This window comes from Aplidium turbinatum, chromosome 4 (assembly GCF_918807975.1).
Source record: "Aplidium turbinatum chromosome 4, kaAplTurb1.1, whole genome shotgun sequence".
Classification (NCBI taxonomy): domain Eukaryota; kingdom Metazoa; phylum Chordata; class Ascidiacea; order Aplousobranchia; family Polyclinidae; genus Aplidium; species Aplidium turbinatum.
The window spans coordinates 34,048,803-34,062,730 of record NC_137475.1 but is presented as its reverse complement, the minus strand read 5'-3'; the positions used below and the strand labels follow the sequence as shown (position 1 = coordinate 34,062,730).

Here is a 13,928-nt window from a genome sequence, read left to right as displayed (position 1 = left end):
TAAATGGGAGTAGTCAGTGTTTTTCGGAAAATGCTGCCTATATTTTCAACTTAAAACAACGGATACGTCGCATCCAAAGGTTATTACTGTGTTGCAAAGCTTGCACAAAATTTCATAAACAGAAAACACTTGACATGCTGCGTAGAGAGTAGACTACAAGAAAAACAATTCAAAATCGCCTGTGAGTCCACTAATCATATGTGATTAAAAACATGCGACGGTTGCTGTCAGGCGTGGATCTATGGGGGGGGGGCCCAAGGGGCCCGGGCCCCCCCCCCGAAATTTGGTGAGAAATTGTTGAATGGTTTGATATGCTTCTAAACAGCTGATATTAGTCCCACAGCGGACTTACAACCCCCCTTTGTCACGCGTGTGACGTCACGATATTGAGAATGATGCTTTCAGTCTCCATGTCTCTAAAACAAAGTTTGCCTAGTTTTAAGCGAAACTGCATTAAAAGAGCGAGTTTTGCCAATACCAAACATTCAAACATCTCAGCCAGGAATTAGCAACAAGAAAACATAGAGACTTAGCTTTATTACCGAAAAAAACACGATCTTATCCTTTTGCTATGCCACCGGACAGCACCATTTCACAGGAATATTTATACCCATATTTTTGTTGAAAATGCTCTCAGAATGCACCAAATTCAAAGTAATTTTTCAAAATTTTCTGGGGGAGGTCCCCCAGGCCCCCCGCCGCTGGGTGTCGCGGCGCTGGCCCCCCGCCGCTGGGTGCCGCATGGCCCTGGGTGCCGCATGGCCCCGCCGCTGGGTGTCGCCTTTGGCGAACACGCCGTCGGGCTTCGCCCGCCGGCCTTCAAACCCCCCAAACTCCTGGCTACGCCACTGGTTGGTCACAGCTGTTTTTTCTTTTTCTTACTTTTTAATTCATTTTCAAATTTTCTGGCCCCCCCCAAAAAAAACTCCTACATCCGCGCCTGGTTGCTGTAGAATAAAAGGCATGCAAGATTACGAAGTAGCTTGCAAAGGCGTGCGGTTAAACGTTGGCTAAAGTTCTTTCTGTAGAGCAGAGCTTTCCATAGCTATGCGCCACGGCACACGAGTGTACCACAAGAGGGTCGAAAGTGTGCCGCGAAGTCTGATATGTTGCGGCCGTAGCGGAAAGCTGCAAAGTGACGCCTTTGTTTAGAAGAGAGCATTTGCTTTCATGCTACGGTAGGCTACTAAAGTATAAATTGCCGACAATAAACTGCATAGATCGCTTGATCATAAGACCTTTGCAAAACGGAGCTGCCACCAAAAATGTCTACATCAGTTACTCGACAGTATCGCGACAATTATTTGCAATGCGAATTCACGTGGACAGGAATTTCCACCCTGCCATCACTGCTCGCATTGCAGTAAAAATAAATGATTTTACTGGCATACATTGATTAGAATACAGCTTAAAACCTCTTATAGTTTGTTCAACGTAGCAGCTTCGACTAAAGCGTGGGTGAAAAGCGCTATTTCGACAAAAAACAATCACGTAGGAAGGCAATGTACCGCGATAGATTCCGAAATTCTTTGGGTGTGCCGTAGATCAAAAAAGTTTGAAAACCGCTGGCATAAGGTAATAAATCATAATTTTCTGAACTAAAAAGAAGTTAAAATATCTGTAGATTTGAAGAAACCAAGCCACAAACCAACAACGTACATCAGTTCGTTGTTGTGTGACGTCATAATAGCTCTTTTAAATCTGAAATATTTCCGACAGGCAACTGACACGTGAAGTTTTCACAGACAAAAACTTTAGGCTCTTCATCGTCATCACCAGACTCCATCAAGCCGGATATATTGTTCTCGAGATGGCGGTAGAGGTAACTATCAGGGGAACTGATTTCAGGTGGAATTAAAATCTGCACAGAAAATTGAAGATGTCAAATCTCACATAGACTAAATTATAAGACAATTTCATGTCTTTTCAATTGCTTTGTCGTATACAAGCTTATCCCAATAAGATTTAAATTAACACCGAATGGCCCAAATAAGTCAATCTTCGTGTCAACCTTCAGACATGTCACCAAGTGTCTTTTTAAAGATAAGCGAGTGCTCTCGCTGGGTGTCGAACCGACGTCCTTCCGAATGTCGTACCAGAACCCTTACCACTCGGCTACGTAGTCGAGGTTACGTCATTTTGTTACTAAAAAAGTAGAAAGCACAGAGACAACACTGACCTTAAATGGTAAAAACTTGGAATTCAAATACTTCATAAACTCTTGCGTGGTTTCGTTTTCAGCCTTGCCACGAACAACGATCTGCAACATGTTGCGTCATAACTTCCAGTCTTAACGTGACTACAACTTTTCTGGTTCAAATAAAGTTACGTAATAACGATTTGGCAGGCAGTGAAAAAGCAATGATTTTTACTTTAGTTTAAAACAAGGCACTGCCACAAGGAATAAAAACAAAAATCTACGTCCATTTTGCTGTTTTCCGACTAACTCCCAGATAACGACCAACTGACGAAAAAAATAGATAACACAAACCAAAAAGTACAGCACTGCTGCAGTACAATACAAAAATTGAATAAAAAAATAAATGGCAACTCTCCTGAATTTAATAGGCACAGTCGGAGAAGAACGTAAGTTAACTAACCTGTTTATGGCCTTGTAGTAACCACAGCAATGCCGACACCATCTCCGGCAATGCAAATGGTGAGTTTGTCAACCTGGTTGAAAAAGCCTTGAATATCTTTTCACCTTGTTCCCGCAGTTCCGGTTTGTTGAGATAAGCAGATAATCGCAATAGGTTGGCGGCAGAGATCGAGTTGGCACTTGGCTCAGCCCCGTCTTGATCTGATAGAAAAAGAAAGCGTTGCAAACACTCCGTACCTGAGCCGAAACGACCTACAATTCTTCGCAAACGTACCAGTTAAAAAAGAATATTGCTTTCCAGACGCCTGGGTAAATGACTGAACTTTTCAGAACCTACAGTGTTGCCCATTACCTAACGTCGTTCTTTGTTGAAAATAATTTCGGGTTTTCTGACATGTTGGTAAATTTTTTACCAATGTTTTTGCCTCAGAAAACCGGACGCATAATTTAATACCAATCAATTGGGATCTCAAAGGGATACAAAGACATCCAATCTATTTCTTAATTCAAAACTATTTTTAATAATGATATAGATTAGAGAGAATTGGTTTTACGCGTGTAGTAAACTATCAACAATTCCAAAGCAACATGAATATGTTTTTCCATTACTGGTAGTTAAACACCGTGAAAACAAGATTTCGTAGATAGAAAAGGCGTGTCTTTGCACAAAAAGAAGTACAGTACGTATTAAACGACCTTTACACGGACGGTGGATAAGAACACCTTACCTTCTTTCATGCGGAGCAGAATAGATGAATCCGCTTGTGTGACGCTGTAGAATCCGCCGTTTTCCGCATCCCAAAACAACTCAGTTAGCTTTTTCTAAAAGAAAACATATCTTAGCGGTGCGAACTGTGGATAAAGAAAATATGAAAGAAGGCTTAAAGCGAAGCAATAGAATTTCAAGATTTTATGAACAGGAAAATGTCAAATCACCAAATTGACTAATTGTGACAATGCTTATCCTCAAAAGTAAAAATTACACATACCTGCAAATTGGCGGCTAATTCCACCCAGGAATCATCATGAGTTACTTCATACAAGTCAAGAAACGCTTTCACAGTGTAAGCATAATCGGCATCGAATCCATTTATGGCAGTCCCTCTGAACACAAACAAACAAACAATATTTGTAATGTAAACAGTAATCTAGGGTTGAACCATTCCGCACTTTCGTGTGACGTTAGCCGGTTTTCAATTTAAAAGTCGTTAAAACAATTCGTTGAATACCATTAAAAATAAATGTTGTTTAATGAAAGGCTATCGACTTTGAGGAAAGAAAAATCAAATAAACATTGCACAAATAAGGCTTGTGACATCAATGGCAATGGCCAGTTTCAATTAAATTTTCAAATTTGCCTTCATAATGGGGATTTTAGATCATGGGGATGCAAGACTACATCCGCTTTTGGCTTATCCGCCACAAAAGAAAGATTACGTTTTTCCCTGATTTACAAAATAATGTACTTTTTATGGGTTATACAAGAGTAGTGGGGTTGGTTTTTTGTTGAAAGCAAGCTTGTAAAAAGGATAAAAAATTGTCAAATTGGCACTTTTAATGTGGATGGAAAAGCAGAGCTGCGTGCCTCGTACTTCAGAAATTAACAATTTGCGCCAAACTGAGACGTTGATACACTGTCTACAGACCTATTCTTTCAACGACACACAAAACAGGGAAAAACAATTTGCCTTTTGAGTTACAGTAAAGTGCACTGGGTGAATGAGGTTATGCAAACAAGCATACATTTGCGCGATGGTGTTGTTCTCGCCGGAGTAACAGCTCCGGAGAAGAGTGTTTGTTTCTTTATTATACAAATGTTCCTTGATGAACCGCGCAGCTGCGGTCGCGGTGGCTTCGTAGTCTTTGTTTCCCGTCACACTGGCAGCTCGACAGAAACCAGATACCATCAAAGCTGAAATTATATAACAGTCGTGAAGTAACTCACAATGTGCAAACAAAAGCCTAGATACAGAAATAGGTGCACAGATTCAGTTCGTTGTGAAACGCACTGTTCTGTAGCAATGATCAAAAATGAAAGGGACTGTTTTCAAACCTTGATAATGAAAAAAGTTCTTTCCAACAAATGGTTATTCAATAAACTATTTTCAACAAAATTCTTCAAGAGAAAGTTTCATTCGAAACGAAACTAAGACAAGGTATTTTGTCTGAAAACAAATATTTTTATTTCAAACAAGCCTACTTGGGGTAGGCAAACCACATCAAAACAAATTTCTTAACCACGAATAAGGAAATTTATTCATACAAAATGCATACAAAATTGACCAACTTGAATGTGAAAACATCTCACCATTCCACGCAGTAATCATTTTATTGTCCAGGTGAGGACGGGGCCGTTTGTCTCTTTCCTCCATCAATTTCTTCCGAGCAGACTCAAGAGACTGCGATACTTCCTCGGGAGCTAAATCCATCTTCTCGGTAATCTCACCAATAGTTGCACGAATGATGAAGACGTTTTTCTCTTTAAGTTCCCCGTGTGGGTCCTAACGACCGCGGCAAAGCAAAACAGCGTTAATTTTTCCTTATGTGACATAAAAACGACACAGAAAGTTTACATTCAATAACAGAAAATCACCTGATCAAAAGAAACATTTCCAGATTTTCGTACCCCGTAGCGCATTTCCACTATATCCGCTAAGGTAACGTTGCCAACAACATCACTACCCAGGACGTTTCTTATCTGAATGAGAACACGTGATATAATCCTAAGTTTCCATTCTATACGATTAGCCTTTGTCACTCTGACATAGGCCTGGCAGTCTGAAGTTGGGTTACACACAGAACAGAAATGATAAAAATGAAGTCCAAGCAGAAAAAATAGAAAGTTGTCAAGATCAAACTTGTAGCAGATACATTAACTCTAACGTCAAAACTAAAAAGATAACTAAACATTATACACACAAATCATTTCAGGATACAAATGTGTGTCAGTGTCTCGACTACACTGACAAAAGGCAGTAGAAAAAAATACAAATGTATGCCACGCATTATGAATCGGCTTTCTGTTGATCTTGGTTACGACTGAGAGAGATGTGAGCTGAGCACTGTACGTCACTTTGTAAGGCTGTTATTCGTTCATTTTTTAAAAGCAAATATTTAACCTCGTGGTACGTCCAAACGTAAAATGCCCCTTCGGTTTTATGCAAGTCATCCGCAGTGGGCAAAGAATCGGCGTCTTCGGCGCTGTAAAATCCTCCGGCCTGTTAATAAATGAGAATTTCATCATTAAATTGCGTCTGATTGCGTGTGGTGTAAGATGAAGTGTCAAAAAACAATCGGAATTTTAAACGAAAAACAGAACTTACTGGATGCTTAAAGTCTCTTTCGATGTAAGATAAAAGTTTTTCTAACGTGTCTTTATATTTTTCGTCCTTGGTGATGGCGTAGCAATCGGCGTACGCTACAGCGAGCTGGCCTTGGTCGTAAAGCATCTTTTCAAAGTGAGGAACATGCCAATACTGATCAGTTGAATACCTGTGGAACCCCTTGAAGACAAATAACTTCTGTTAGTGTTCTTTAACAACAGCAGAATGCAGCGCAAGTCACCTAGACAGCAATCCAGTCCCTTTTGACGTTGATTCAATATTTGCAAGCATTTTCCTCAATTAACGCAACTTAAGGGCTACTGGTTCAAGCTGGGAAAGATTTGGCTTTCGTGGCATTCAAAAAAACTTCAAGGACCGCAACAAGATTATTTGAACATTCAAAAGGATAACTTCTAAGACATTGCTGGCAAAAATAAAGGGCCCACTACCATCCATTTAAAAAAAAAACACGGCCAACGTGGCATGCATGCGATTTATGGTTATTGAGTTATACACGAGCCTTTAAAATTACGTTTAGTATAATATATAAGTCATTTAATACCAACTATTTGATTTCTTCAATAATTATTACTAAATTAAGAATTTTAGCTTTCACCTTGTAAAAAACACAACCCTTTTTTGCGACATTATAACGAGATTTCAGTGTACAAAAATGAATATCAGTTCATTTCAGATTGTAGTTCTAAGCTTAAACCAAATCTCTGTCAAAAGGTAATCTGTTTAAACTTTGCCTCAATACAACGAAGATGGACAGAGAATTAGTCCCTGGACAGTGAACAAGCTCTCTGTAAGTATGTCGGCTGTATAGACGAGCGGTGAAAGCCATGGTTCAACGGACGAAAAACCGCTGGTACGACACTGCGGAAGAGAATGCGTCTGTGTCTTCGACAAGACACTAAAAGGCATGCCTGAAGGTGAATACGAAGATTGGCTTCCTTGCCTTCCCGTCCAGTTAATCTAAATGTTCAATGACAGTTACAGTGTAAGCCTGGATACGACAAAAACAACTTACGTAGCCAATGTGGTCGTGAATTCCGCCGTTGGCCATGGCCGACAATGTCTTGGTGACCATCGCCAATGCTTGTTTTCCCAGCTCCGTGTTAGGAAAGCAGGAATAATACTTCAAGAGAAAGTTGAAAATGACTAAAATGAAAAAGCATGCAGCGTGAGTTTGAAGAATTTTCAAAGGCATGTGATTCATAAACTACTCATTAAGGGAAGTCATAATAAACAGTAATTAGTAGCATGCTAGATCAAAATGGACACAACAACGTGAAATGACACTAATCAATAATAAATACCATTAATTAACGCTTTCTTTTAATATAAAATTGTTAAAGTAGTGTACAACTACAGTGCTTTATCATAGTTGTATGTCAGTCCAGTTTTGGCCATAAGTTAATAAAATTCACGCTTGAAGTTTGCAGGTTGCGTAGATCTTTCCATTGAGCCACCACCCTTTGTCAAGTTGATTCTAAAAACTTTGCGTTAAAGGCCTACTAAATGAAAATTTCAAACGGGAATTAAGCATTAAAATGCGTAAACTGAACATTCAAGAATACATTTCAAGAAAAATTACCGAAAAAAAATTGTTTTCAATAGCGCTGGCAAGGCCCAAAGTCCAATGTTTCATTTATTTTCATTTTTTTTCAAAATAACCAAAAGTGCAAACACTGCTCGAGAATACGTCACAAAAGACAGCAATAACAAAAGCCACGTTACCACATCTGATGTTTTGAGCAAACTGTCTGATGTTTTGATGTTGAAATCTGATGTTTTGATGTACATACAACATACATAGCCTACAGTCAAATCGCCCGCAGTAACAATTATTGCGAGATCAGCTGATTGCTAGTCTCTAGTGACGCAGACTGTACAGTCGCACGCTTCGCTGCTCAAGCCCAATCTCGTTTTGAAAGCTCTGCCAAAAGCACGCGCGCAATGGTGGTCAGACCGCAATGGGGCAAAATTTTATTGAAAATCGTTTTATGGTAGCATGTTAAACAGAAAGAGCGTGGAAAATCGCCAAGTCAGGTTTTTCCTTTAGTATCCCTTTAAGACATATTAAATTCGAGACGCCCAGTAGTAGAGAACATTTGATATTCCATGAAAAGAAATAAGTTTTACGAGTAGCCAGGCGGAAATACCCTTTTTTTAAGTGCGATAGTGTTGGTAGCATGATTGTAGCAAAAGAAAGGCATCGTGCTGCACATACACACATGCAAAGTTATACGAACAACTTGATTACTTCTTTGGAATAAATACAACAAGGATGCGTAAATTTCCGGAAAAAAAAAACACGACGGCGCGTATCAAGAGACATTTTTTGCGTCTTTTACAAATACGCACTACTATATTAATCTTAAAGCAATGTCTTCATAGGAATTCAAATTGGATAGGCTATAGCAGATTCATATAATAATTTCCACTTTGTCCAGATATATGTCTTGCAACGGAGCAAGAAAGCCAATTATGTCTACCTTCATGCATTCCATTAAAGTGCCTTTTTAGAGGACATACTCAAACGCTTTTGATAGTTCTCGAATTGACAATCTTCAAGTGTCGATCATACCTTACCATTATGGTCACGTAATAAATAAGGAAGTGGCTATATTTACGACGCCTTTGGCCATGAGTGTTTTCAGATATGGAATTGTATCCGAATTTTATACAACTTCACAGCCGTTGAAGACAACAACTTGTGATTTGAGAAATTTTGAAGTCCTGGGAAAAGAGCAAACCTAACTAGGGAATTTTTCCACATGTCAAAACTTTTCAAAATTTGAAATAAGACCTTATCTGCCAACACTGCCACGGAATGAATGCTCTTTGATACACACCTTGATGAAAAACACCGTAAATATAATCACTTGCAATAATTAAATACGTATTGTATAATTTAGCAAGCCACCTGGTTGTGGAAATTTTGGAGATCCACTGAATCCACCTAAGTCTTCATCGAACCTTTGGAGCATTTGTTCCGCGCATTTGTCACAGGATGATATTTGGGGTACTTCCGTGGAAACGTCAGTTTTAACTTCAACTGCTTTCTGGAAACACGAGCAAGCTTTTAGTTTGTTAAAGATCGATAAATGCATGCAGATTGCAGAAGCTATGACCTATACCTGATAAAGCAAAACACGTAAATCTAAATACATCAAATTTAGATTTGATCTGCTTGGCTTTTTGCTTGGCATTGAGCACATTTTGTAGTATTAATAGTATTCATTGCATAAATGTAAGTACGTTCTTTTGACCGACTGAAACACATATGCTGTTAGATCACTGTTAAATTCAAAAGACTTTTAATGAAAGAATTAGTGACGAAGTTTCGTTTTGGAAAAATATATGAGTCTGTGAAAAAATGTCGCAAATTGTAATTAAAACATTAACACATATCGATGTACAGTTGTACACTGTACAAGTGTACAGTATTACAGCAGTTGCCAACGAATCTTTACCTGAATTGAATCCATTATCTTATTAGCACTTGCATTGCATGAATCTTTGTCTTCATTCCACTATAAAATTAGTAAACCTTGTAAGACAATAAATACACACATAGAAGCAATTCAAAATGAAAGAATTGTATTGTTATGCCACACAGAAGATTAAAATGTTACCCAAAATATAATGGCTGAATAAAAAAATAATAAAAGCATGACAGATTGTCTTACTTTTTCAGCAATAACTTTCAGTATAGACTTGAATCCTCTTCTGTGATTAGAATCATTGGGTGGAAAATATGTTCCCCCGATGTACGGCTTAAGTGCAGGGGTAAGCCACACACTCATCGGCCAACCACCATGTCCACTTGTAGCCTGAAAAAATAGTTTATTTGTTGTTTGTCGTATCCAGGCTTACACCCGGTGGTTGAAGATTTAGATTAAGTGGACGAGAAGGCAAGGAAGCCAATCTTTGTGTCCACCTTCAGCGGAATGGCCCGTTTCGGTGAGTCCGATTCGGTGAGTTCGATCCCTTAACGGAGGATTTTTTCAATTTTTTTTTTTAATTATCGGGTACCGTAGCCTAATTATCATTGCCGTTTTAGGGTTAGGGGTTTGGGTTAGGGGTTAGAGGATAGAAACTCACCAAATCGGACTCACCGAATAGTAGCAGACCCACCTTCAGGCATGTCTTCGAGTGTCCTGCCACAGACACAGCCGCATGCTCTTGAGTGGTGTCGAACCGGCGCCCTTTCGATTGCCGTTCCAGTGTTCTCACCACTTGGCTATGCAGCCGACAAAAAAGTTTATTGTATTTGTATTTTATTTAATAGTGTATAGTTTATTGTATTTTATTTAAAAAAAGCTTAGTAAAAACTGCACTTATGATCTGCTGCCATCACTAACATAAATAAAAGGTCGAGATTATGATTTTTATGAGAGTTCATTAAAATCAGAATTTGGTATAGTTTGAGTCTTAAAACTTGGAAAGCAATCATAAAAGTTAATATTTTTACCTGCACAAATGTCATATAAACCCTGTCAACATCTGGACGTTCTTCTCTGTCAACCTTAATGGGGACAAAGTCTTTGTTCAATATTTCGGCTATTTCGTTGTTTTCAAATGACTCTTTCTCCATCACATGGCACCAGTGACATGTCGAATAACCAACCGAAAGAAAAATAAGCTTTGATTCAATCCGTGCTTTTTCGAAGGCCTCATCACACCAGGGGTACCTGAATATATAAGAAAATATTTAGGTTAAAATAAACTTTTAACAAAGCTTTAGTGAGTTTACATAAAACATACCGGTATACATTTATAATATAAATAATTTATCATGTATGGTTAAAAAGCACTACTGTGCTTGCAACACCATTACTATTAAAACATAAATGTACATTGAAATTAAATTTGTTTAATATATATATATACTGTAATTGAAATTTTTGTGTAATAGTGTAGTGTGCTTCAATAGAATAATGAAAAATCACTTTATAAACAAAGAAATAAGGAAGTTAAGTAAGAATGTTTCAGCAGTGTGTGCACTTTAGCAATGCACTTCAAAGGCCTCTCTTCATTCAGTGACAAATAGTGGATTAAATAACTTGAATCGACAATGCTACAACAATTGATCATTCACTTAGTCAACCTCAGTAACCAGGCCTGCATCAGTGTCAAATCTTTTGCATCTAAACAGCCAAGATTGAGCTTCCAAAACTCAAGGGGTTGTCAATCCGTAAATGAAAGTTGTTACAATCTATGACACATTTTAGATTCTACACTAATTTAAATCAAAAACAATTATCTTGATGTAATATTAAACAGACATATAGGCTATATATAACTAAGCAACAACACTATAAAAACAATAAGCAAATGTTTTCAGATAGTCATATAGCCCTTTTCAAGCCTATAATACAAACAAATTTATTACACACGAGTCAGTTCAATCATAAACAGCTAAAAATTGATTTCGATCAGCTAGCACCTAGATCATCTTCAGTTAAGCTTATTCAAATACCTATTCTAAAACGTTTGCTTATTGTTTTTATCATGCTAAATGTAATGTTGTTGCTTGATTAATGATTATGTCTTCTTATGGTTTAAAAAAGCAACCTCTCTACCCAAATTGTAATGTAATATTATATCAGTAATAATGAGAAGCTTAAAAAGGTTACAAGCACTAAAAAATACACTACACAGTACACACCATATCTTTCCAGAACCGATTAAGTCTCTGCATACTGATAGTTAAACCACAAGTTCAATCTCAAGAAAAACGCAAAAATGTAAAACATCATAAAGGTGTATAGATTGTAAGAATTTTGCAAACAAGCCTTTAGGTTCTTTGCATAGAACAATTAACTTACCATTGAACAGGATTGTAAGCATGCTGCAGCAAATAAGGAGACTGTTCATTTATTAAGCGGTTTGGGTTATTTTCAGACGCAGTGCTCATCTTATTAAACTTTACATTCGAAAACACACATAACCTTGGGTATAGAAAAGAGTAATTCCTTAGTGTTGGTATCAAATTTAGCATGAAGCTTTGCCTGCACATAGCCTACTTCAGGTAAGCTGAAAGAAAACAGAATTACGTTGTCATTTAGACTATATTTTGAATAGATGAGTGCTAGACTATCTCTACTAGATAATGAGTCCATATCAGCTTCACATAGCCAAGTCAAATATACATTAAGCTGGTGTAACCTATATTTATGAAGTGAAAAAGCAACTATGTTTGTATGTTGACATGTATTGTTTTTGCTGTGATGGTCAGAAATAATAACAGTTAAACTGAAGAGTACCGTAATTAGGTCAATCTGAACTCACAAACAAGAGTCTACAACAAAAATAGTTTAAAAACCCAAAATAGATTCATAAACTCGACAACAAGAAAAAGATAAATTCTTGCATTATTTACATACACATTACTGACAAAGACCTGGGCAAACCTTATCATACAATACATCCAACTACGATTCCCAAAATGCTGCAAAAACGAAAAATGCAAAACCCAACTGGCAATCAATTAGCAATACCAGCACCCTAGCCAGAGGTGCCATAGGTGTGCGGAGTCCGGTTTTTTTTTTCTGGGCACTTGCTCCACTCCGACGTCTGTGACTTCAAACTGCACTCTTGCTCTTAATGTTTTGGCAATATTGACTTTAAGCTCCATTCAGATCGCAAATCACAAACCACAATCAATGTTTGTTTGTTGTTTTTTTTTTTACCATGACAGTCGATATATAGCCTAGGGCTAGGCTATACCAGTCACCAGTACGTCTTAAATCACCAAGTCTCTGCCACCTTTTCCTTTTGTAGCTGTCTTTTATTTTTACAATATAATTTCTTTTGCGTTCTAACAAACAATTGAATTGTTGCGAAATTATTGCGATGCAGGTATAAAAAATACAAATAGACCATAACGACTACACCATAACAAACTAGATTTCACATCTCTCTTTCTCTAGATTTTATTTTTACCAGAATTTCAGACTTTAATTCCTGTCTCACTGCGCCGCACTCCAAGACTCCGGCTCCCAAATATTTCAAAATCCGACTCCTGCACGCTGCGTCGCTGTCTATAAGTGCAGAAATTTCTGCTCGAAATTTAAAGAGGATTTGGCAACACATACTAACTGTGTTCCCAGTATTATTTTTTAGTGAGCAATGAGCGTTGGTATTTTTGGTTGCGTTTGCAAAGTTGCAAGTAAATTACGAACATAGTAAGGGTTAGAAATAATCTCAAAGTATCGTGTCTGCCCCGTTAGCTCCGTGGTTACGCGCTCGGCTCAAGATCACGCTGCGCTGCCTGGTTCGACTCTGGGGGTGTGCGCTTGAACAACGCATTTCAGAACTGCTCTCCATTCAGCGGCACCTAGTGAATGGAATACTTCCCCGGTAACAATACTTAACAATCGGAATCGGAAACCTTCGGATGCAACCTAATTCGTACCATGAACAATTCGTACCGTCAGTTTGTACTGTAGGGACCCGAATGAATTTCCATTGTTTTTAGCTCTCTACAAAACGTAATTCTCACATAACATTTACGTTTCTTAAAAACTCACTGAACCCAACAGTGAGAATAAATAGGCTAGTTGCGTTTCTTAAGAAAACTCACTTGTTGTGCACTGGGATAATTTTGATGGATCATTTTTTACTCAAATAACCTACCACCCGCAGCTTTCTCAAGTGAGTCTGTTAAAATGGCCATTTATTGCTTATTCAGTATGTATATCCGCGATTCACCTCTGCAATGGAATCTCACTAGCAGGAGTTCAACCTAGTTTGTAAACATTGTTGGAATTTGCCAATTTTAAATTACGAAACTGTTTCTTTTTCCTTTTTCTGAAAGTGCTTTATATACCTCTGCACAAAACAATTTTGACTCATAATATAAGATTTACTCATAAAATTCAATTTTAACAGAAACTCTTAATATTACTGAAAATTAACAGAGAACTCGAACTCACGAATAAAAGAACTTGAGACTCATTGCGTTATCTCTACGCCATCGAAGCTTTGTTACG

The 13,928-nt window shown here is 37.9% G+C and overlaps 1 protein-coding gene across 1 annotated transcript; it reads right to left on the bottom strand.

Annotated features, from left to right (window-relative positions):
* Positions 1-292: 292 nt before the first annotated feature.
* LOC145768533 (spermatogenesis-associated protein 20-like) lies at positions 293-11,926 on the bottom strand. The gene is made up of 16 exons (XM_082580043.1): positions 11,763-11,926; positions 10,406-10,625; positions 9,621-9,764; positions 9,405-9,464; positions 8,855-8,993; positions 6,956-7,086; positions 5,923-6,102; positions 5,719-5,817; positions 5,193-5,297; positions 4,908-5,100; positions 4,343-4,511; positions 3,589-3,703; positions 3,328-3,421; positions 2,601-2,800; positions 2,180-2,260; positions 293-1,861 (listed from the first exon to the last, which is right to left on the bottom strand). The coding sequence occupies exons 1-16, from the start codon at positions 11,849-11,851 to the stop codon at positions 1,682-1,684; spliced, it is 2,199 nt and encodes a 732-aa protein (XP_082436169.1). The 5' UTR covers positions 11,852-11,926; the 3' UTR covers positions 293-1,681.
* Between the last annotated feature and the right edge of the window lie 2,002 nt (positions 11,927-13,928).